At 27.2% G+C, this 26,639-nt stretch overlaps 1 protein-coding gene across 10 annotated transcripts; it reads right to left on the bottom strand.

The window, feature by feature from the left end:
* Nucleotides 1-15: 15 nt before the first annotated feature.
* LOC139096090 (uncharacterized) lies at nucleotides 16-26,453 on the bottom strand. Of its 10 annotated transcripts, XM_070647720.1 has the most exons (7): nucleotides 25,120-25,217; nucleotides 23,282-23,699; nucleotides 12,914-12,976; nucleotides 12,602-12,631; nucleotides 11,011-11,104; nucleotides 1,897-2,077; nucleotides 16-1,008 (listed from the first exon to the last, which is right to left on the bottom strand). In XM_070647720.1, exons 2-7 carry the CDS (start codon nucleotides 23,397-23,399, stop codon nucleotides 847-849), a joined length of 648 nt encoding a protein of 215 aa, XP_070503821.1. In that variant the 5' UTR covers nucleotides 23,400-23,699; nucleotides 25,120-25,217; the 3' UTR covers nucleotides 16-846. The 10 variants fall into 10 exon arrangements, 9 of the variants coding, with proteins under 9 accessions (XP_070503821.1, XP_070503822.1, XP_070503820.1 ...); XM_070647721.1 differs by lacking the exon at nucleotides 25,120-25,217 and having other exon boundaries at nucleotides 12,914-12,973; nucleotides 23,282-23,826; XM_070647719.1 differs by lacking the exon at nucleotides 25,120-25,217 and having other exon boundaries at nucleotides 23,282-23,824.
* Between the last annotated feature and the right edge of the window lie 186 nt (nucleotides 26,454-26,639).

The following is a 26,639-nucleotide window of genomic DNA, read 5'->3' as shown; positions in this document are numbered from 1 at the left end:
AAAATACTGATTGAATTTGTGTTGATATTTTTGTTTTACTAATCTAATTTCTTTTATTTTTTCATCATTATCATTTAAAATTAATTTTGGAATTATAATTTAAGTGCTTTTGCTACCAGATTCATATGCTTTAACATTTCAAAAAAAAAGACAAAATCTCCCTTCAAACGCTCAATATATTATCAACACGTTACTTCAATCATTTTTATTCCGCTCAATGTGAGCGATTATTTCTTCAAAAGAATAAAATTCAAACTATTCACTTCCTAAATACACGCAACATTCTTATTTATCTTTGTTCACAAGGTTTCAATCTATTCAATAAAATGACACAAAAAGGAAAAAAAAATTAAATTTTAAATGCTGATTTGCGGGACGATTACTCATAGTTGCAAATTATAATGACAAACAAGTTCAATTTTTAAATCGTGTCTATTCGTTATATTGAGTGATAAAAGTTGTGAAATTTTTTTTCCATGATCCCCGCTTAAATAATATTTGAATGATTTTTTCAAAAGATTTTACAACATTTTGTATGTGTCAGTCTTGATTAAAGTCAATATTATTATAATTACTCTATATAACTATTAAGATTAAGAAGTACTCCTTATCAACTAAAATAAATTTAAACAATATTTAAGAATTTTGTTGCTGTGCATCCGTTTTTCCTCTCAGAATCAATCTCTTCCAATCATTCCATTGTTTAACTTTCAATCATGAGTGTAGCACAGGAACCTAATGAATCTTGTTCAAATTTACTATCTAAAACTTATCGTTGAATTATTTTTCGTTAAAAATAATATTTTCTTTTTCTTGACTTTAGAATGTAGACTGTAAATTGTTCTCTTAATACACGTAAATTGTCTTTAGCTGAGGTTTGAGTTCAGGTGGAATTACTGGTGAAGGCTCGTGAGATTTACGTGAAACTAGTCGCTTAAATCGACCACTCAGTTGTTTTCGAAAGCCTCTAAATCCAAGTTTTTCGTTACTACTGTGTACTAACGCGTCCTGTTGAAGAAAAAAGAATGTATTAAAAACATGTGATAATCATAATCATTTCCACTCGCAAATTTGTAGAATTCAAAAGTATTACTAACTATCGAAAGTTTCATTTCATTTATAGACGCGTTTAGTAATTTTCGCTATTTGTGCTCTGCATTTCTTCATTGCATAACGCATGAAAAAAAAATTCTATGCCAAGTCGACGTCTATTTGCTGTTGTCGGGCAATTTCCTTGAAAACTCTTCTCTATTAATTAGAACTGTATTTATGTCTCGATTTATAAATGAACATTGGGAAGATGTCGTGTGCAAAAAAAAAAAAATGTAAAAAGGTCTCGGAAAGTATACTTGTGTAGCTATTATCAATAAACTCAAATAAGAGTGCTTCTCAATAATTTAAAATTTTATTATTATTTAAAATGTAGTGAAATAAACACAAGTTACCGATGAAAACGAAATTGAAGCATGTACATGTATATTTATTTCACGATCATCACACGGCATTGAGAAACTTCATATCAACGTGGCGCTTCCGATTCGAAAATACAAATTATATATTTTTTTTTATCAATTTCCTGTTAACAATAAATTAATGAAAGTAATTTTACAATGCATTTTTTTTTGTCTATACGGTAAATGCGAAAATATGCCGAAAGTACAGTTTCTATGTGAAACAAAATAAGTAAAAGAAACGAAAATTAATTAAGGGAATATTGCCCTTTGTAAAAGGGTTTATTGAACTTTTACCCTCTGAGTATGCAATTGCAATCCTATTTCTATTTCTATATTTTTTATGTGTATTTGAGTCTTTATTATTATTTTGAAATCTTTATCTGACGAGTAGGAAGTTTGGATTTAAAATTTTATGATCAAATAAAGACGTTTGTATACTTACTTGACTACTGGCGTTATAAATGTAGAGATTTGGTTGAGGCGGAAGTGGAGGAAAGTGCCATACACTGGATGGACTCTGTCTGAAGCCAACAGGCTCGACTGTTGAAACGATTTGTGTTGGTTGTGTTGATTCACTATTATGATGTGTATTGTGAGATGATTCCTCACGTTTCCTTAATTTGCTGCGAACAAAACGCATCGAAATTATTGTTTCGTTTCTCATTCCGACCATTTTATATTTATTAGACGAAGAACAAAATTAAGAACAATATTTTATCACAGTTTTCTTATTTTAAGTCACTCTTTTAAGTAAATTAATATTTTTATAATTTTTCAGTTCTTTGCACAATTTTTTTATGCATTTTTTTTTTCTATTTATTCCAGGTAAATTTTCTTTCTTTATTTTATTATTTTTCTTTTGTCTAGTATAGATTGTCACACTTAAAATGGCACAACCTAAGAAGAGCAGAATGCCTTTCTTTTAACGTTTTAAAGTATTATAATTTCTCATGTTCCGATGTAGTTTGCTTTTATAGTTACTTTACTCATTCTCTCTCATACGCTTAGCTTCGGTTTTATAATTTGAGAGATGAGTATTTTTTTTGGAGAGTAAATGCATGAACGAACTTCACATTATCGTTAAAATAATGTGAAAAAACCTATATTTATAATGAAATCATATGATGTCTGTATTGAAAAAAAAAACCGAATTATGAAAAATAAATAATATTATGGAATATATCACTTTTTTTGCCTATGATTCACATTATTTCTGCGGTAATACTCATAAATGAAATATAGTCTCAATTTTATTAATTCTCTCAGACTGATCGCATGGGTTCAACATTTGTGATATTCATATGAAAAACTTCGTCGACACTTCAAAAATTGCGAGTCAACGATATAATCATATTTTCGGACTTTGTACTCAATGGAAAATCATACAAAGAAAATTTATTTGTGACGGTTGCTTGTGCTAAATTAGAGCACATCTCTCATTTCAACAGACTTTTCTCCAATTAATAGGTTTACAAAATAAATAAAAATGAGTTACGAAAAATCCCAGAAAATGACGTCAATGTTGCCCCTTGAGATGTGAGACAATCGTTTTTACTACTTATCGATAAGTTTCAAAATGCGAAGCGTATTTAACAGATTTCCACGAAATTTCGTATTATTGCTATTTTTATTATTATGTTTTGACGGATTTCGAGATAAAAAAATATTATGTTTTGTTTACAAATAGAGTCAGACTATATCTATGTGTACAAAGAATCTGTTTTGTTGAAAATTATATTATTTTATTTTATTTTTCATTCTGCTTTACGTCACAACATTACCGGTAATATCCAACGGATATAAATTCTTAAAACTTCTGTTAAACAAGTTATTCTGTTAACTGCATTAAATTCAAACTTAACATCACCTTGATAATAGATCTCAACATTATTATTATCATGATAAACCCAAAGGAAGTCATTCAATTAGTAAAGTCAAGTGATTTAATCTATCACAATGGAAAATTAATTAAAATAAAACGTTGTGACAAATGAACGTAATTGATTGATACAGCTATAGTAAGTTAAATTAATTATGTAGTGAATCACGTTTCTTAGAGTATTTTTAAGAGAGGAAATAAAAACAAATTTAGATACGGAATATGAGTTTTATCAATGACTCATATGTATGGTGTATTCTAAATGATTACTAATTTTCTAGATGCAAGCAGACCATTTGTATGTGTTTAATTGTTCTTTTAATTTAATTTATTTTTGAATGTTTATAGGGACCAATCACTTATTACGTTTAAGAATAACGAACTTTTCAAAAATTAAAAATCAAATATTCTGAGAAATCCACAGAAGTTCTATTGTTTAAATGAAATTTACCCCTCCCTTCTGAACGTAATAAGCAAATGAACCCTGGCTTTATATCTTTCAAATAAATAAAATTCAAATTGTTAAGTAAGAAACATAAAGTCTCACCTTGGTTTTATTTCATAAGCCTCTATTTTATCCAATGCTATTTCGGAGAAAACCATATTACTCCTGGGTAATTAAAATTGATAATTGCTCATCAGAACATTCAATGTTAAATAAACATAATTTTAATTATTGTAGATATCACATGCATTAGCTTTATTTAATTGATCTTTAATTCTGTAAATTGTAATTATTTTCCTCGTTCTAATGAATATGCAATGCATCCAATAGTTTTTCTTTGAAAATGTAAAATGTGATCCATTGACATTTTAAAATGTGACCACAATTTAGAATCGATTAAATTGTGAGCTATAACATTTTCTGTCAATAATTCTGATCATTTGCAAATTTAATGTTTACAAATAAGAAGAATCAACTTCGTAATAATAACAATAAAAAGGAAGGTCAGGAAATTCCGTTGATTTTTTTAAGTTATTCAAAAAGATATTTAATTTTTGAATGTTAAGCCAAACCATCCATTGAATCATCATCGCATATTCTTAAGAATTTGTTTTCTAGAATATTATTTGTTTTAAGGCTACTAATACCACTAAAAATTTCAGCTCAAGTCAGCTGATTTCACAAAATTCAACGTTAATACATATGTCTATTCACGGTTTCTATAATTAACCTGTCTTGACTATAATAATTTTCTTTCCATAAAATCCATTTCTTCAATAGCTTATTTTGACTTCCTAATAAAATAGTCTTCTTATACTGTCTATCTTAAAAAAAATTATCAATTGTAATGAGATAATACATAAGAGAAAACAATTACTTTTTTTCAAAAAGTAGTGAACGTCCTTTCTTTGTTTTCTATGTAAGAGTCTATATACATATGCTTCGCTTGTTGCTAAGTGAGAAAAAGATTGGCGGATAATAAGAAAACATTTTCTCTTACTTCTTCATACTCGTCGTCTCTAAAATTTTTTGATTCTACTTTATTCCTTTGTTTCATTTGGGGTTCGTTCATTCCCTTTTATGCAGCACAACGAATCGTTTTTGCAAAGGACAATGACATTGAAAATCGCCTTGAGACATTAACGAATTTAAGAATCATAGGGAATGCGTCAAAAAAAAAAAAATGAGTAACATAATATCACAGACGCTTCATTTGTTTCAATAATATGAGTTGAATTTCGTTGGTCGATTGAAAAAATCGGCACTGATCAGCAATATAGACTTTTATTTATTTATTTCTTGTCAAAACATTTGCAATGAGTTTCATTGCCACGCTTTCAGAAAGCTTCTTATTGATAAAAAAATGAAACATAATAACATAAATTTTTTTGCCAAATGACTATTGACGCAAATAAACAAACTTGCATTTATTGTTGACATGTGCCAACCTTCATAATATGAATGAAATTTAAATAAGTCTTATTAGTGTGGAAAGTACCTTTTTGTGTGTTCAAAATATCAAAGATCATAGAAGATTATGTAATTTTTTATCACAATATCAGCATAATCATGACTGTAACTGTCACTATACAGTTAATAAAATATTAAAAATGAAAAGGAGCATTATTTAGGTTACTGAAAGATTATTCAAATTATAATATTCCTGATCGTTCTGATTTGATGAAAAATGCATTTCTTTTGCTCGTTTCTCTTTTTAAACTGAAAATAAGTCTATTTGCATAATAACAAGGACAATACGAATTGAAAAGACACGAAATGAGAGTAAAAGTTTACAAAAAATTAGGCACATTTTAAAAGGGAAATCACATGACTTTTTACTTATGATTTTGATTAAAAATACTCAAATTTCATCTTCACCTTTAGGCATCTAAAGTTGTTATTTATATTTTATCTGGACTTTTTAGTAACGGTAAAATAATCGAAAAATTTCCACAAACTAAATGCACTTTTTCTTGTTCATATCTCAAAGTAAAGTAAGTAACGTACTGGTTGTTCCACTTATTTGAAGTTCTTTACTTGTGTACTTTTGCTCCATATTTTTTACTGACTTGTGCTGTTATGCTTTTTAAATATTTATGTTTTCCTAGGCACGTTTCAAACTGATTAATTTTTTGACAATTAATTGTCAACTTTCAGCTATTTTTTTCAAATGGATTTTATGTCTTTTAAATGATTAATGAATATTCATAAACTAACATTGAATTTGAGATCAAAAAGCTAAATTTAATTTTAATTGAATAAACCACATGATGAGTTAATTCCATTTAACTTGAAATAAATGAGTATATAACGTTGAGGTCATAACATGTAGTTTGGGTTTTCTCCAACAAACTTTAGTTGGGGAATCTATTACTGGATTTTCAGTATTTCTGTTTAAAATTTCCAATCTTCTTTTATGGAAAAGTCAACTTAACAAATGTGGATTTCACTAGATTTGAGGAATTAGTCTTCAAGGTTTTACAACAATATAACGAAGGATTTTGCATGGATATTGTATTTGAATTTAATATTTGCAAGTTACCTAGTCATATATAGTATAAAATATATCTCCTCCATTTTTTAAGATTATTATATGACAAATTTTGTACACAATTAAGATTTTGTAGCAGTTTTTCGGTAATTTCTTTTAATTAAATTAAGTTATCACGAAACTGTTTTCTTATCAGAATCACTATGAACACATTGTTATTCACACTTGACTCAAATAATATCTAAGAACGAACTAAGAAATATTAAACTGATTTCTATATAATTTATACAATTTTCACCGTTACAGTAATTAAACTGATGAACACAAGTTGTGATCCCTTGTGGATCATTTATGAGACTAAAGCTAAACATTCCAATAAAAGTATACTGTTGCTGCTTGCCTCCAACTAAAAGTGATCATTCAACAATCATGATGGAGAAACATTCATTCGAATATACATATGTGTTTAATGTAAAATGTTAAGGCAAGAAATCTGAAGTTACACTACAACAATAATACAGAAAACAAGTTGTAATTAAAAATAGAAATTTTATGGGGGAATCACGGCAAAAACTATAGTATTTATTGAATAAGATATATGGTGCAGTTTAAGAATAGGAAGAAGAAATCGAAATATATCTTTGATAATGTTGCTGAAATCTTGTTTGTATGGGAAAACTATGCATACATATTCAATCCAGGTTTCCTTGATAACTAACCTCAGTGTCTTTTATTGAAATATTCAATTAAATTTTAACTTAATAAAAAAGTTTTTTAAGTTAGAAAAGAAAATTAATTTCTTAATTCTATTAAAAATGTTCATTAAATTAATTGGACATGAATCTTGATTGGATTTAAGAAATTACCATCCATAACATCTGAATGTGAATGAGTCATTTGCAATATTGGATTATTGACTTTTTGAGAGTATGTTGGTGTTAACATTTTAAAAAACAATGAATATTGTTAATGCTTGTGTAGCTCTAGTGTAGCTTTAATACAAAAAAAAATTAAATGGTGGTGTCGGGGGTGATATTTGTTGTAGTAAAATATTATTTATCTAGGAAATACTTTGTATTCATAATAATAACTAATGTTTCACGGATCATTAACTCAGAGAATAACTGCATTGATAACTGGACAACTGTATAATGATGACAAACATCGATTTCTCTCTGGACATTTCTATCGTTTTTAGATTATCGTTTATAGGAATTCAGTAGAGACCTCCGTTTCGCGACAATGAAATTTTGATTTACACATTTTTTTCGTAATTATTTTCATGCAAATGATTTTCGCAAATAAAAAATAATAATTAATTCTAAATCTAATAATTAACTTAATTAACAGTTTTAATAAAAATTTACAGGTTCTGTCCAGAATGGTTTAAGATTTTCATAGGATACTACCTCACCTTAGTAACAAAAAATAATAAAAATATGAACGTGTACATGAAATTTACTTCATTAAAGTTTATATTCCGAGGTCAAATTTTGTAGAATTTGAGTACTTTTTAAATACGTTTACTGGTTAATAGTATTTTCAACAAAAAAAAAAGTGTTTTGATTAAAGTCAAAACAAAATATGAATCCAATGAGTGTCACATGACAAGAACATTCAAGACTGTCGCGCGGCAACAACTTTAAAAATTAAACAAAGTATTCAGATAACAATTACTAAGGAAGTTACTTCCTAGAGAAATGTAAGACATCTGATTTTATCCAGATGATCATTATTAAAGCTTGTTATTGTAAAATCATCGAAAGCAGTTCTTTAAACTTATGTAAATATAGTGCAGAGCAATCACTCATGTATTTCGTGTATTAAAAGTTGAAAATCGAGAAATCGGCATGTGTTACAATGTGCTTTTATTTTTCATACTGCTTAATTGCTTAATAGTAAATTTTGACGTCAAATACAATTTTCTGGACATTTTTATCACGACTAGTCTTAAAGTCTAGGTAGCTAAGGAAATGTCTTTTTTTCATCAAAAAGAAAGAAAAGAAAAAAAAAATCTATTTCTATATCATCATGTCGGGATGTATATAAAATTACGATTTCCTATGAAAACCCACAGCTGAGATTTTCCACGTGTTCTTTCGATTTTTCATTCAATAAAAACAACGTAAAGTGTGGGTTATAAGTTATAAGAAAAAAGTTTAATGAGCAATATTTCGTAAAAACGAAATGGAAAAAAAGAAAACTAAAAATAAAGATAGAAAGAAACGCAAAATTTATAACGTATGTCTTATTCTTAAAATAAAATACGCTGATCTAATTTTACCGCCAGAAAGTACATCATAAAAGTATCCAAGGTTTATACACTTTACAGACACATAATATTTTCATGTCATATTTCTGAGCTTGAAAAACTAATTACAGTGAAATTATTCTTTTTATCATTCTTTTTTGATCTAGATGATTATCATTTAAGACAGAATAATCCTTTGATAATTATCCGATTGCATCGTTATTACTGATATCTTTTATGGTTAGATTTTCATTAATTCATTCGATTCGATTTATCATAGTTAATGAGAATTACGTTTATTTTAGATTCCATTTAGTTTGAAGTAGAAATTACCTTATCATTTTCTGATATTAATGTGTTTCTATATAGACATATGTCTTTTATAAAAAAAATGTAGATTCGATTAAATGTCAACAATGACAATGCATTAACGATTTTTCTACAGTCTTTTTTTCTATTTCTGTTCAATTTAATTTCTTTTTCTATTTTAAAATTTGTAGTTTTAGATTGCAGAAAGTCATTGCAAATTTGCAGGTAAAACATTAATATTAGAATTGTGGGCGAAATTCAATTTTGCAAACCCTTGCAAACATGTACAATTTATTTTGACGCCATACATAACCTTAAACTCTGCCTTAAACTCCTTGTTTCATGTGTATGAACAACAAATGTATCAAATTAATTCGGTGATTGTCTCTAAATAAAATCTGAACAGCTGGTCACATTCTGTTTATAATAAGATATTCGTCAAGGATAAGATTATTTTGATCTGAACACAAACAACGGCTTATTCTTCAGAAGATCAGATTCTATGTACAAAATGTACTTTAAGTTTGTAATAATTTTCAATGTTTTGTAAACAATGAAGTAAGTATAAATTATCAAGCAATGCCTTTTCAGAATAAGTACTTTTGATTTTTTATGAATCATGCATTCATTACTCAATTGATTTTTTCACATTTAAGTGTTAATAATTTTTTTAAATAATATATCCTTACAACTATTTCTACGTCATTATAAAAGAAAACTTGTGAAATTAATTTCAATGAAATTAAAAAAAAATGTTTCTTATTTTTATACTTTTCGAGATAAAGTAAATATTTTCCCCAAAACTGTATTTGGAAGAAGTTGGCAAAAACTGCTTTGAACTTGATTATCATCTAAACATCTAAATTAATATATATTTAAAATACAGGTTTAAAGCGAAATATACTTGAGATTATTTACATTATCATAATGTTTTCACACAGCCTACTCGACTTATTACTATATAGTTAATAAATTTCAGAATTTATTGAGCTAAATTTTATTTTAGAATTGCCCAAATGCCTTTTTCTAGTGGATTTAGATTTGATTTCTTTGTTCTAGAGTTAAATTAAGTTTCTTGATTTGAAACAAAATTCAAGTTTTAGTCATAAGAAATTCTTTAGTTGAGCAATTGTGTGAGTTTACAAAAAAGAATTTTGACGTTTTCATATGAAGCTAAATTTTAATTTTTTTATAACATTACATAAATTTAAAGTAATGACCTAATTTTTTTTACACGTTTGAAATGAAATGCATTTAGTTTTTAAATATGCTAGATTTTAAAAATAAACTTTTTTTTAGTGACTGACTTCTAAACAGCAAATTGAAGATACAATGAAGCATGCATTTTTATTTTAGATTGAAAATTTTGATAGATTTATTGAAGCAACAAAGGATTTCATTGTCAAACTTCAATCATCTAGTACAACCGATCAGATGATAATTTGAAAAAAATAGACTACAGTCCAAAAGTCTGACCAAAATTGATTTTCTCGCGCTTAGACTAAGATCGTGTCGCCAATAAAAAAAATAAGTCTGTTTTTCAAACGAGAGGTAGTTGATGTTCTATAAATAATGAAAAAATATAAAGAGAAAAATGAGAGCTCTTTGACTGAAATTCAAGTTCAAAGAGAAACTTGTTGATCAGTAATTAAAACTCTATTCAACTTCGATGAAAAGTGATATTTCCAATATTATTAAATTAAGAAATAATATATTGTCGCAATTTAAAAATTGATACTGTTGTAGAAAATATTTGCGATCAAGAGATCATGTACGAAGCCACGTGAATGTTTTAAAATCACACAGTTTTCAGTTCGTTGGGGAGCAGTAATGATTATGACGCCTGATTAATATTTTTTCCAATAATATATTTCATCTCATGTTTTCAAATTTTATGTTTAAAGTTGACGATTAATTTAAAAATATATTTTTGTTTATTTTCTTCAGTTATCACCTACTTGCACATTTCAAAATCGAAGAATAAGAAAATTCTAGAGGGGTCAATCTTCTGACGTATGTATACACACAAAAGTGAACAAAATATTTATTCTATTTATTTATTATTGTAAATGTAGAAACTATTTCTAACAAAAAATAAGACTTCCGCAATTACATTTTCATATATATGATTTTGGACAAGAAAATTGTGATAAAATAAAAGTTTATTTAAACATAAATTACCTTATTGTGACAGCTACTAAAATAATTATGATTCCAACAGATAACATTGCTATAATAACACCTCCCAATATATACCAAACGTCATTGGGATCATCTGAAATTCAAAACAAACAAATTTAGAATGACGATTTTAACGAAATAAGGAATTGGATTGTTATTTGTTCATGCAAAAGAAAAGGTTGAGGTAGTTTACTCATGTGACATGGCAATATGATAACAACATTTGCCATTCATTCAATAAAAGCTTTGACGTAAAAATCATTTAGGAAAGACAAGATCTTAAAATATGAAAATTTACTTATGACGTTATAGAGAATTGTTTGTAGCAAACTGACACATTAAATACTGGAAAGAAGCGATTTAACTTGCCGTTGTCAAGTATAGAAGTATAACCGACGAAAACATATCTCGCTTCTGTCGTATCAGAAAATAATAACCATTTTTGGTTTACAGCTGTTTGTTTGTTCACTTAAATGTGTTTTACTGAGTACAGGCGCGTTGAAATGTTTAAGAGTACATATGTATTAGAAGTTTGACTGCAGTCGTACTACGTCATTCCAAAACAATTGTATCATGTACATAATATGAATTATCACGAAGTGGAAGGTCAGTGGGATATGTTATTAACATAAAGAATGATAATAAACATCAAGCGATCTTGCAAATCGCTTCATTTTTGAATAATAAGAAAAAAGTAAAACACGAGACTTTATATCAAATAATCATTGGGTTTAATAACGGTTATTAAATAATATTTTTTATCACACAAATAAGCAATGATATGATAAAGGTATAAAATTCATTTAATATTTATTTTGTTGGTGACGATTGCATTGTCTATACGTAACAGGTGTTAACAATATTTTATTTTTTTGCACAAAGCTTATCTTAGCTTTCATTTTGCTAGACAAAGATAAATCATTCCGAGCGACACAATGCGGCAAATTTTTCGCCATAAAAATGAGTTAAAATCAGCTGGCACGTCACACGTCACAGTACAACTACGTAGTGATACTTTCGCGAACGCGTTGTGCTGCTCGGGTGCAAGTTATCCTCCAATATAACATTGAGGTAGTGTGAAATCGTGTCACACGTTGCAAACATAAATGTTTATATGTGAAATATCAAATAGATCAGACAAAACAATGTGGAGAAGGAAATAAAAGTAACTAAAACTCTGCATGTGCCACACTTATGAATGTTGAAGCTAGACAGTAACAAGAGAAGCTCTATGCCATTTATTTTAAAAAAGTAATGACATTGAGTCTTATTTCATTTAGAAAAATAAGAGGTATATGTATAGAATATAGGAAAGTGAAAATACTAGTGAAATGAAATTGAAATTAGCATAACAATTAACTGTCCCAGATATATTGGTTTTTGACGCAATATTAATACTCAAATAACTTTATTTTCAAACAAAAATGAAAGAAATTCGAGAAGTTTTAATAATATAAAAATTAGTATATACAAAAATTGCTTTTAACTGGTTATTATTGGTTTTTCAATCATAAAGACATAGATAAGATGAATTAAGCTTTTATAATTTAATAGATGATAAAACAAAAATATGTGAAAACAATAAACTTACCGACATGTGAAAGTAATGACAAATCAGAATCTGCAAAAACCCAAAAATAAATACTGAGAAAATGAGTGCATGTTAATGAAAAATGTAAGTTACGAACATATTGTCATATAATTTTTGAGCGAATTAAAGTTCGTTTTTAAAAATTATACTATTGAATTGGACAAGGAAACTTTTAGTTAACACTTAATGATACAAATTAGAAGAAGCTTTTCAACAAAAAAAGCTCAATATTGTTGGAAAAGTTCGTGGTGAGTTGTAGAAAAGCTTTTTGAATATTTCATGTCTGTTATTTTCTTTAAATTTGTTACATACCTTCATCATTAAGTAAATTAGTTATGTTATTTGGATCATTTACGTCACTCCCTGTTCCATCTGCTGAAAAGATAAGTAAGAGAAAAATTGTTAAGTCCAAATATTACGTGAATCAATTGCATATATAACATTTTAAATCGAGGAGATCGAAATCCAGACATACAATGCTGAACTATACAAAATATAATGTCTTTCGTTTATTTGTTATTACTTCTTTTATTTACATACATGCTTAAATTGTGAATTACAAAGTTTTTTTTTTGGGAAACCCGTAAACTTAGTGAGGTATTATTGAATGTATTTTGTTTCCTGTTTAATATTTTTTGCTTGAAAGTATATCCTGTTTTAATACACAAACGAGTTTAATATGATAGTTCTTGATTTTTTTACAGTATCTTTGATTCATAGAAATAGTAGTTTCTCACATAAATCCATATTTGCAAAACATGGATTCAACATTTTTGATTTCATTAATAAAAAATTGATGAAATAGGTACAATATTGATGCAAATTTTAAAAGCAATACCTTGAGAAATATTTATTAAGAAACAGACAATTATGTGTTGCTATTTTAAAGCTAGAATGATACCCCACCAAGCATGTCAGGAAGATTCTGTAAACTTTTTTTTTACAGATTTACAAATTCAGTTTTTGCGAAAAATTTTCATGAAAAAGTGACAAATGCCAGACGGAATGACAAATGTCCTAAATTATATAATGTAATAATAATTTTATTACATTATTTGATATGAACAAATGTTTCTAGGTACTTTTTTTAATAGTAAGAAGCATTTGATATTGAAATTAAAAATATTCAAAGTACATTTCCTATGTCAATAGCCGCATTTCTTGTTGTTCTCTGTTGTTTTAGCTGCGGTACTCGTATAATGGAAATTAAGGTCATACAAAATTTACTTCCTCCAATGTTAGCTAAAGTGTATTTTGCTAATAATTAATATGATTGACAGAAAATTACATTAATGAATATTGAATTTAATATTATTATAAAATTATGCTGTAAATCTATCTTATAGCATATTTAAGAATTTGACCGGACAGTATCATTTCAACTAGACTAAACATTCACTTGCATCACTTTTTCGACGTATCTAACAAATATGGACCTCACTTTTATGTGTGGTTGAATTTGCATGTATTATAAACTTTATTATGCATTCTATGTAGCCGCTATGATACCATTTACGTTTTTTTCAGTCATTTTCAGTATGTATTAATTAGTTTAAACTGATCTGAATGAATACAATGTTCATTAAAATTTTCTCCAGTTTCTACTATTATACGTCAAATGTAAACAAAATTTAGATCATTCTGTATGTCATTGCAAGATCAAAAGGTCAAAAGCAGTTTCAAGATTGGATAATATTTCTGTAAGATTAATTTTAACATTTAATGTCCTAAATAGTATTTTTATAACAAATCTTTGGATGCAATTTTTAGAAAAGTAAGTTACAAAGGATGTTAAGTGTCATGAGGTTTTAAATTAAATTGCTCATTCATTTGCATATGTTTGTTGATTTTTAAACGATAATTGATTTGATTAATTCTAAATTAATAAGCAACTTGATATGAGCTTAATATTAATTGATTGTTCACTTGTTACATGAGAGTACCTAGACATTTGATATAAATTAAGTGGTTTATGAATTCATGTATAAAAGCCGTATATAATTAAATAAAACAGGAAAAAAATTTGTTCATGTGATACTTATAAAACACAAAAAATATGTGATACGAATGTCTAATTATCAATCGAAAATTTGTTGAAATGTGATGTGTTCGAGATTGGTGAAAACTAAGAAGTTCAAGGCTTTAATATAAGTAAAATCATAAACTCTTTATGATGATGTTAAAAACAGGTTATACAACCACGTGTCGTTATCAAAGAGTGATATAAGAATGGAATCTTAAAAACCCGCGATTTTTAAAAAAGATGAATGAACTCTCTTTATTGTTATTTATGCTTTCCTTCTATCACATCTTCATACATACTCATTCGTTTATGTTATTAGTCGGACAAATGTTATTAAATATTGAACAAAGTTTAAAGCAAATGCACAGTGATAACGAGTGTATTATTAAGTATGGCTTTGAAATATTTTGAAAAAAAAAAATAAAAACGTAATTTTCGGAATGTTGATGTTCATGAACCGTAAAGAAGTCATTTTATCGTAATAAACTTCAATAACAATTATCAAAACATTCCATTATTGCTATCATTGTATTGTACATGTCTTTGTTACTTGCGCAATATATTTCTTTTGGATTACTCACGAATGGTTATTAAATATGATAATTCTGTACGTCAATTTAGATTCTGCTTGGTAGAATTTTTGTTTATTTTGTAAAACAATCAAAACATTCATCAAATTATTAAAGACACTCATTCATATCTTTTTTCATTTACACGGAATCAGCGCAATCAGTGACTGTAACATTTTTTAAAACTTTAGTGAGAATATCCTGTACTATTTTCTTCTATTCATTTGCTTTTCCCATTTTGATTGAAATTTTATTTTAAGGGTTATAATTTACATATTTAGCAATGAATAATGAGATTCTTTTAACAATAGAGGAAGTTCAATGTTAATTAGTTTATGTGAAATGCTCACGGATATCATATGATCTGATAAAAGATTTAATTACACTCGGAAAAATACAAGCACGTTGAAAATGACCAGTGATTAAGCTTTCAATTTGGTTCAATTTTTTGAATGATTTTAAATAATTTTTTAAAATTTTCATTACAACGCTGGAATTTTCTTGCTTCAACCATTTTTTATTATTACTTTATCCCGTGTACTGTACAAAACAATTGTAAATGCAATAAAAGAAGAGAATAATTACAACTTTTCTGTGTGAGCTTTTGTCACATTTATTTTACAATAGGAACAATTTTTGCTATCGTAATTCTATTTTTAAAAACGTCTGTAAAGATTAATTCTGAAGTGCTTAAAACAGATGTAATAATTTAAAGACATGTTCGCTATAAGAGGATCTTCTTTAGCATTTTATATTGAATACTTTAGAAATTGTTTACTTATAATGTTTAGGAAAGGGTAGTAAATTTGATATAAACAATTGAAATTCCGAGAATCCTACCCTAGCGCCAAAATGGCAAGATTTTTGGACGATATTGCCAGAATTCGAATGCAAGATTTTTGCCCGAGAACGATTTTTGCCAGACTTTGCAAGATTTTCCATACATTGAAAATCCTTAACTGCACGACAATGCAAGAAAACAGCTATAAATCGGACCGATTTTTTTTATCGGTCCGATTTTTGCAAGATTTTGCCAGACAAATCGTTCATAACTTGACTAACTTGCATGCAAGTTTTGGACGATTTTTGCCAGATTTTGAAAGATATTGCAAGATTTTTAATTAAAAAATTTTAAAAAATTTATTTTTCCCATCTTTTTTTTCTCTTTCTCATATACTTCACAAGTGTATTAATCTTTTTAAAACCTTTTATACTCGTCCGATTTTTGCCAGATATTGCCAGATTTGTCTTGGGATTTGAACCTTGGATCGCTTGTTCTGAAAATTGTTTGAAGTCCTATACTTAACCGCTGAGCTACCGCCATCTGAAATTATATAATATTCAAAATAGCAAAAGACATATATAAGTTATTAGCTTATTACGAACGTGAAATAAACTTATATTTTCAATATAACGTCTTGAATTAAATGTTTCTTGTAATTATTTTAAAAAAACCATTTTAATTTTTCAAAATATTTAGTTTATGTGTATTTTATTCACATTATATTTACATGTGAATGTATTGAATTTGTTTAGATTAGAAGTTAGCTTTTTAACGAATGACAAATTAACAATAAGTTGTTTTTAGTTTGTTTTTTAATTCTACATCATAATCTAGATACAGATTTGAGATTGATAGAGGCATTGGCGAGGAAATTGCGAAATTCCCTTTATGTAATATAGTGATCTTCAAATCAAATCATTTTGAGTATAATCAAGAAAATTTAGTAATGAGAAACCAAAATTTCTAATTCTAGTTAATCTAGTAAAACATGTGTCCGACATAATCTAGGAAAAAATCAGAAATATAAAACTTATTTTCTGAAAATTCCAAAAAAAAAATTCAAAAAATATCTGGCAAAATCGTTCAAGAATCTTTCAATTTCTGTCAGATATCCGAAAGACTTTTTCATCCGATTTTTGCAAGATTTATCTTGCACAATCGGACCGAAAACTGTAAGATTTTTCGTATGTGTTCAAAGAAAATATGTCTGGCGAATTCTGGCAAAAGTCGGACGTAAAAGATTCGTCCGATTTTTGCCAGAAAATGCAAGATTTTTTTTCTGGCAATATCGTCCAAAAATCTTTCAAAATCGGACGGAGTTTTTCGTGTGAAAAAAAATCGTCCAATATCTTGCGAAAATCTGGCAAAATCGGACGGACAAAAAAAGTCTGGCGAAAATCTTTCCATTTTGGCTCAAGGGTATATGCTCATTTTTGAAAAAAGTTTGTTATTCTGGAACGTAATAAGAGAATGGTTCCTTAATAAATAACTTCAAGACATTTTGAAAAAAAAAGACATTCGAGCGACTGGCTCGCAAGCTAAATAAAATAAAAGTTAATTAATTTAAACATTGCTCGCTGCACAAAAATGCGCTCAAGCTCTTCGGTATCACGGAAACTTTCAACTTTTTATTTGACATTATACTATCTTATATACACTAAATTATCAAAGTATAGTGCTTTAAATAATTTTTATATTCACACCAATTTAAATTTTTTGGAATTCACTTTCTGGAAATAAATTGAATGTTAGGTAATGAAAAAGATCGTCATTTAAAATTAATTGTATGTTTGTATCCTAAAAATGCACAAAATCTATTTTGGCATTTGATCTTTTGACCATATCTTGAATTGCACCATATCATTCAACTCAATTTTACAAAAACAAAAAATCAGAATAGATTTTAGAATGAAGAGACTTGATTTTTTGCAGAAAAACGTTAAAATATCCGGTATAACAAGAGTGTATCATAAGATGTCTCCTAGAAATATATTTATTGCATAATAATGAATAAATGAATAAAAATTTTCTATTCCTGTTGCAATATTAACGTTTATGCACCAACCGGTTTTAAAGTTAGGAAAACACTCAGGCTGAACTTTACTTGTAAAGTTTATAAATTATAGGAGAACAGCCGGAGGTCGATGGAATCTGTTTACACGTTCTCATTTTCTCATTTTCAGTCACATGATTGAGCGTTGTTGAGTATGTGTTTAAAATGAAAAACAATAAAGCTAAAACCTTATCACAACAATGAACTTGAATTTTCGCTGAACAGAAAGCGCATTTGACATTTATTTTCCATCGAATATTCATACTCACACTGTATATTAATGAAATCAATGACATAAAATGATTGTTACTTGATAAAAGAACAATATTTGAGCACGTGATGTACAATTGTCGAATTTCGTGACGTGAAATGAATTTGTAAAACAAATTCTAAGTCGCAATACTATTTTGGAACTTACCAATTGAAGCCGTTGAATTAGACATGTTTTCATGAAGAACATATCCAAGATTATCCAGAATTAGTATGAAAGCTTTTTAAGTCTTATTTTTTTTTTTTTTTGGTATTTACTTTCTTTTTTTTAACTACCACTGGAAATTATATTCAATGTTACTGAATTGTGGACGTTTAATGTAAATAAATTAATTAGTAATTAAAATATCAAATAAATTCACAAAGAAATATTATACAAAACAATAATTTTAAACTTTTCACAAAAATTAATGCTGTTATTTCTTCAAATTCACTGGCAACAATAATAGCTTGTCATATGCCTTAGTAATTAATAACTTGAGTACCTCGTTTTTGGCAAAAAGATTTTTTTATATTTTATTCCCGATAATTATTAACACATAGGCACTAATTGATAAACGAATAGCGACGTTATTGGCCAAATATATTTTAAACGATTAAAACATGTTTGCACTTGGTCACACAAAAAAATCTCTCTTTGTTCTGATAATTGATAAAGTTTCTAAAATATTAGTTATTTTTACTTGTAGTGTCTATCAATGTTTTATAATTTTAGTAATAAATTCTCTTTTCCGTATTTAACTATTAAAACATTTTCTCTAATTTTCAGGCAAAAAGAAAAACTAAAACGTACACTTTGTCCCTTTCCCTTCTTATATGCATAAATTGATACTTTTACAATCTATTTTTTTTTAAAAAAATTTCATTGGAAATACTTTAATCATTGACATGTGATTTATTTCAAGTGGTTTCCAAAATTATCACCATAATACTTAATTACATACCAGGCGATACCAGATCGATGTCTCGTAAACAAATTTACACTTTTAATTTACACATAAGAATTGGTGTCGCTGATGGAAAATGGTGAGAAACCTTTAAAAGTATAAATATTTATTTGATTTTGACGCAAAAATGAATGGAATTTGTATTCTAAACAAATATTTTTACTAAAAACATGATAAACAAGGTCCAAAACTATATTCTCTTCAATGAGCTTTTGCAATTTTTAATAACTTCATTTTAGGAATTTAGTACTCAAAGTCAGAAAAGTTCAAAAACTTTATGCAGAGCAGGTAGTTGAGAAAAGTTTACTTGCTAAGCTTCTTTATCAGCTGTTGTCATTTGTAGAGAATGAATGGAAAAATAATGAGAAACATTCCGTCACAAAGATCTTATCATTACTTTATTAAATTATTAATAGAACCCTATTGGGTAATTTCGGCTATAAACTAATTTGTTCATAGAGTTCGTTTGAATGAGAGAATAGCTTTAGTACCGTATATTTTTCATGGTCAATAAAAAGGAAAAAAAAATAGTTGTTAATGAGCTTTCTTGGAACGTGTACATAATGCCGCTTTCTATCAATCAATATTTAGTTTTTTATTATTTATAATCTAATTTCCTATTCTAGATGGATGCCTGTATTTTACAATAATAGTTTGCTTGTAGAAAAAAATGAGTAAAGAGAATTAAAACAAGCTTACTAATTTCACCATTTTCAGTGGAATTACTTCTTTTTACACGCTTTTTTTAAACTTTGCAACTCAAACTTTTCATAAATGAAAAAATAATTGTAAATTTTGTACAATATTTCTATGTAAATTTTCCTTGACATTGAACTTTTAAATAACTTTTCCTTGGTTTCTTTAATGCACATAACATAGTCCTTTATTATCATGTTTTCTTATCGACAAACATGAGAAAATGTCATCAAACTTAAAACTTTTTTTAGAATTAAAAAAATAGCTTTTTAATGGTATCAAAATTATTTTTTAAGTCATGTGATCATTATTTTTTTCTATTGTTTACCGCGAAAAACGAACTTTAAGCGTGAGAAAATTTTTGAAATGTTTCGCGATTTCTTACAATTTACTTCTGCGTACGATAACACATATCGCGTGTAACATCTTTCTCAAAAGCTCTAAATCAACTGAAAGTATTACCTTAAACACTGTAGCGAGTTTGAATTCTATTTGATCGTAACGTGAGCCGATTTGTCGCTGTATACATGCTACAAAAATATATTCTTCCGATATAAGTAGATATACTAGAATGAATATATATACCTATATGATTTTTTCATTCTCTCAACCTGCCATGTGTTCGAAACAATACAACAATAAAATGCTACACAGTTATAATGCAAAAATTTTCTCACAATAAGAAACAAATTAATAAGGATATGATTTATATCACAAATGTGTATCATGGTTTGATTTGTCTTAAAATTAAATAAAATTATTTTAACTTCAAAAGCTTTTAATTCTTTTAATTAAAAGCTTTTCTTCAAATTATTTAAATTAGGCCAGAGAACATTATGACATTTACGTCGTGTAAACCTGTATTGCATAAATTTTTAAAACAATAATATTTAAGGAAAATCATTTTTACAATTTACATTTCATGAAATAGGAATTTTCCAAAGAAGATTCACAAGACAAGACAAGACAAACAAATTTTAATTTTATTTTTCAATAATGCCGGGTAACCTTCATAGCTAAAACAATTTGCTTTGAGCTTTTATAAACTTAAAATCTCATTTAGAAAAAAATAGTGTATTCATGTACTTGTATCTGTGCACTTATTTTCTAATCGTAACCATGTATGAGTAACTAGATGTTATAAAGTTCAATAAGATTTTGTAATTTTGATTTGTTTTGCAATTTTTTTTGCCAACTTTTACTTAAGTAATGATTAAGCGTTATTTCTGTAATACGTACGATTTTTGATCTTTGAATTTTGTTTTAGATTTCATAATCATTTCATTTCTTGTATAATATGAATTCTTTGTTTTGAATCCTAAAAGTCTTAATCGAATACGTTCGATATCAATTTGATATTTAAACAGTGACCAAGAAAATTTATGAGTCTTTTAAACGTTATTGTAAATTTCCTAAGAAAGACTATACTGTTTCATGAAAAATTTATTGATTATATTATAGCCGATCGAGAAGTTTTGCTTCAAAAAAAAGTCCTTTTAAGAAATTGGATATTAAATTTAATATGATTTTTACTTTAATAACCAGACTAGAAAATAATGGTCAGAAATCATGATGTAAACATTTAATATAGGTGTCTGACGTAAAATTAGGTTTCAACAAAAGTCATATAAACTCTAATAAAGTATCATGCATTTCACTTTCAAAATTATTAAACACGTGATTACTATAGAAAGATAAATTTTCAATAACCATGAGAGCATGACCTTAAAACATGTTGGTATTATTGTTGCATTTTCTCGTACAAGCTCATAACTTTTTCTCTGCATGATTTAAAAACTCATTTACACTAATAAACCTTTTTGTCATGCAACAATAGTATTTGAAGTTTAGAGTGTTGTTGTAATGTATGTGTTGAGTATATGTATGTAAACTTGGGTAAGGAGAGAAATGTTAAGCCAATAATGTTTTCAATATAATTTCTTATCATTAAAGTGATGAATACTTAAAGAAATGAATTTAATGTGATTAGTCATATTTGATCAAGTTATATTTACTCAATTTTTATATAGCAAAAAATTGTTCAATCGTGTTTTCTGTATGCTCAAAATCGGATAATCGTGAATCACCAATTCAGTATTTTAGATAAACTTAATTTACAAATTTTTATACTAATTTTGAAATTGGATGATTCTCCGTAAACTATCTTTGAAAACTTTCAGGACTTTGGAGATATTTCCAAAATACTGAAGATGATAATCCGAAAATGAGAACAATCCTCTTTAGTGAAACAACCCGTAAATGATCACAATAATTTGGTGTTATCGGTGAATTTTAACTTTTTTAATTTTTAGTTTAATAGAGAATCATAAAAGAAGGTACAATCAATCATGCTTATAATTTTAGGTTTAAATGATGAGTTTTGGTTTGGTTTTACAAGATAAATGATTAAAATTTAAAAGAAGCCAAATTCAGTTATTTATCATCAGGGCTAACATCTCAAAACGAACTTCTGACCTCGACTAAAGCTTTTTATTCACAAAATCAACCCTAACCACATTATTAAAATAATTTCGGCCATGACAAATGCAATCAGGATTGTTAAATGTTGCTTGTATTTGGCACAGATTCAACACAAAAGCATCAGGTATGTGTTATGCAATTGTGTTTAAGCAAATGTGTATAACCAAGAGAGTGCTTAAATTTTGGGCAAATAATGCTTCTAGTTGTCATACAATAATGTCATGCGTCGAAAATTTAAAAATGCAACAATAGCTTAAACTTGGAAAAAAAAAATCAATAGTTTGAGAGGAATGACTAAAAACTTTAACAGTACAAAAATATTTTATTTCTTAAATTTAAACATTTGCTTCGTTTTATTGATTTACGTATTTTTCTCGGAATTTTTAATGAATTTTAAGCTCTTTTTTAGCATTTTGTTTACATATTTTTGTAAAAACCCGTCAAAACATTTCTCTTGTTTATTCAAACCACGTTTAATTCACAGATATAAGCGTATTGCCAAACTGTAATACGGACATAAATATTTCTCAATTTTATTCAACTCATCCTTCCTCTTAAATTGTTCGATAATATTTCTAGAACCTTTAACCTTATTTCTTATTGCAAAGCAGAAAACGTAAAACGTAAAAGGAAATGGTACAGTGTTGCAGTAAAATAGAAAAATCTCGAATGATCGTAGATAAATCTCATGAATCTCATTAAACTATAAATTATAGGATATGACTATCAAATCAATTAAAACTATCATAGATCAATGAAAATATTAGTTAAACTTAAAGATGACTTGAAGTTTTAAAAAAGTATTTCTTTGAATTGATAATTAGTAATGATACTTAAAAAAATATTTAATGACTCACCTTCTTTTTCAGATTCATGATGATCGTGGTGGCCATCCAAATGTCGCTTTAGGTGATGTAGATTGGCATAAAAATGATGGTGATGTAAAACACAAGCAAGATCAGTGCAGTTTAACATTTTTCAGTCACCACTAATATATTAAAGGCAAAGATGTTTACGCACTTTTTTTTTTATCTTTTAAGGGTACACTAATTGCCTCGACATTTTAAATTTGCATTATTTATTAACTTCTGTTTATTCCATTATTGTTTTTGACACACTATTTATTCCATGAAACTAATGATTTGAATGACCTTAAGTTTTCAAATTGTAGGAAATGAAGAATCTGGTTGTGTTCCTTACATTTAAGCACATGCAAGAAATTTGTTTGAGTGCTTTATCGATTTAGGATTGTCTGTATGTTATTTTTGCGTAAAGCTAAAAAATTAAAGATCCAATTAGAATCAAGATTGATGTTAGGTCTTAAGTGATATAAATTTATTATCAACCAATAAAGCTTTATGAAATTAGCATAATATTGTAAATGTCAAGCGACAGAAATTAACAATCAGATCACATTTTCAGAATTTAATCAACAGGATTGATAATTATTCCCGTGCTCAAGTGTTAATTAGTCAAATTTTTTTGACCAAAAAAAAAACTTGAAAAATCGTTGATAATTGTAAATGTGAAATTCATCTTTTTATTGTTCTGAAAAACCTTGAATGATTCTTAAGTATTTTTCGTTAGATCTTAAAAATGTTTCAATTCAGAAAATGCAAATAAACCGGAAAATTTTAAACATCGAATAAAAATCTCGCTGCAAATGATAAAGATGAATATAAACAAGAGATTGTTCAATATGCATTGATATTTCTCTATCCCCACTATGTTCCTCTCTCTTTCACTTTGATTTAATAACGTAACGGAATTTTCACCCATTTTAATGCTTGCACTCAAGTCGAGCAATTTTTCACAGATTAAACCAATATTGTTAAAATTTTTATGATAACTAACATAGTATTTTTCATATTTATTTGTAACATTAAATCATAATTAAGAAGTTATGAGTACACACACTAATCTGAATGAATAGTTAAAAAAAATTAAAATGGTCTCGTCGAAAAACGATATAATAACAGAGGCACTCAACTTTTCGCATTACTCTTATAAACAAAACTTTCATTAAAATGACTTTTATGGAATTTATTAAATAAGTTATTTGCTATTATACATTCTTGTCTGTTTTCATCAGTTGCTAGTTAGTGCTTATTTTACGTTTAGCTTCTTCAATGAAGAAGAGCACAAAAGCACCTGAAATATATTTTTTTCTCCATGCAATTTCTGCTTTTTTCATTCTGAAATGAAACTTTTTTATTTGAACAAAAAAATACAATTTCCTTTGGTTTTTGGCGAGACCTATTCATTAACCCTATACACATAGCAATTTAAAAAGAAATACATCCAATGTAAATTTTTTAAAAATTTCATTTTTTTTATTCGCTTAAGAAATTTTTTAAGTGTGTAACTTTTCACATTTATTCAAAAATATTATTAGCAGCAAAATATTTATTTGATTCTTTTTTTCTCATTTTTTGATCACACTTGAATTTAAATAATTTTCATTTTTTTTCTTTGTGCTTTGATGACTTTTAACCATCACAAATCTACATTGGTTGAAGAATCACAAATTTATTAACGATTTTTTTTTTGATTACACAACTTTTTGTTTAAACTGTCATAAAATAGAAAACAATGTAAATCCGTTTATTTTTTTAAAAATTTTAATTTGGACTCAATTTATTTTTCTTTAATGAAAATCAACACTTTGGTACAAATTAATGCATTATGTATTCACCAAGAAAAAGAGACAAAAATATAATGTCTTTGATGATCGTGAGTTTGTCAAACACTGAAAAGACTACTCATGTTATTGGAATCAGACATACTCAAACAGGTTGTAAATAATAAGCATTGTACGCTCTTTTGCAGTTTATCTTGCTCATGTCTATGTGTACAGTTCACACTACGATACTAAACCGATGGTGTGTAATCAAACAAGACTATACAACTTATGTTTTAGCTCATTATCAATGTATTTCCAACTCTCATTAGTATATCTATGATATTTTATGTTTTAGCTATGCGTTTAACTAATTTCTTAGGTAACATTTTTACACGTATGTGTCCGTTCTTAATAGTGAGCTATGAGAGGGTCATTGAAATCGAAAGCTCTTTAAAGAAAAATTCAAGAGACTTCGAGTCTATACACATATGTGTGAACGTGCATTTCAATATTACCTATAAAAAAGTTAAATTCTTGACAATTCCCAGAAATTACATTTATTACACCATTTAATACAATAATTTTTTATCGATAAGTGATCCATTCTTTCAATATTTATTGAGATCATATAAAACTATATAAATAATACTTAATAATTACAAAATTAAATGAGATTTGACTTAGAAATATCTTACAACTTTAAAAATGTGGTAAACAAATTTTTCCTGCAAATAGTTCTGATAAGACTGTGATCCATAAAGCAAGAATGAAGAAAATGTAACTTATCCCGACTTGATGACTATTTGGCAATTGATAAGGTAAACCGCCAATTTCCTGAACATAAAAACCCAATGGAAATATTACCGCCGCAATGCAAAATAAGATCATTGCACTAAATCCAATCCATCTCGCATAGAAAATAACATTTCGATCCCATTTGCTAGCAACAAGAAGAATTACAACTGTTGTGATGCAAATAACACCAAGAAATATTAGTATGAGAGAAATGAGCCATTCTGTCGATAAAATTGGTGTAAAACAAATTTGATTCCTTTTGTAAATCGTTATACACTGCCACATTAAGCCATATTTTGAATTATTTCCTATTTCAATGATCCATTCACTACTTGCTAAAGATATGATCTGAAAAAGTATCCATGATAAATTATTTAAGCTTATAAATATAAAAGAAAATCTTTACTGCACACATTCCAGCTGTAGAAAACAGCCCTGCTGATATTAGCGAAAATTTATCCATTTTATTTAATTGTTTTCAATTTTATTAAAATATGATTTCATCGCGTCTTTTTTCACCTGATTTCTGCATCTGTTTTTGTTGTTATTACTACTAGACGGATAATCGAATTTGCTGCATCTTAACGAACAAATGATTTTTTTTTTCTTATTGGACTTTTCATTGAATATAATACGATAGAAAGAAAAAATCAATAAATTAAAAAATTGTTAATTTTATAGGTAAATGCGTGCAATGAAATGTCTTTAAGTGGAAAAGAAGTTAGCTTTATATTTCCAAAAAGCGGTAATTTGTTTTACGAAAAACGAAAAGACGAATATCAATTTTGTAAGCCTCA

Source organism: Chironomus tepperi, unplaced genomic scaffold, assembly GCF_022539635.2.
Source record: "Chironomus tepperi strain 1889 unplaced genomic scaffold, CSIRO-AGI_Ctep_v1 contig_376, whole genome shotgun sequence".
NCBI classification, from domain to species: Eukaryota; Metazoa; Arthropoda; class Insecta; order Diptera; family Chironomidae; genus Chironomus; species Chironomus tepperi.
The sequence above is the reverse complement of the archived record's forward strand: the minus strand, read 5'-3'. Positions and strand labels throughout refer to the sequence as shown.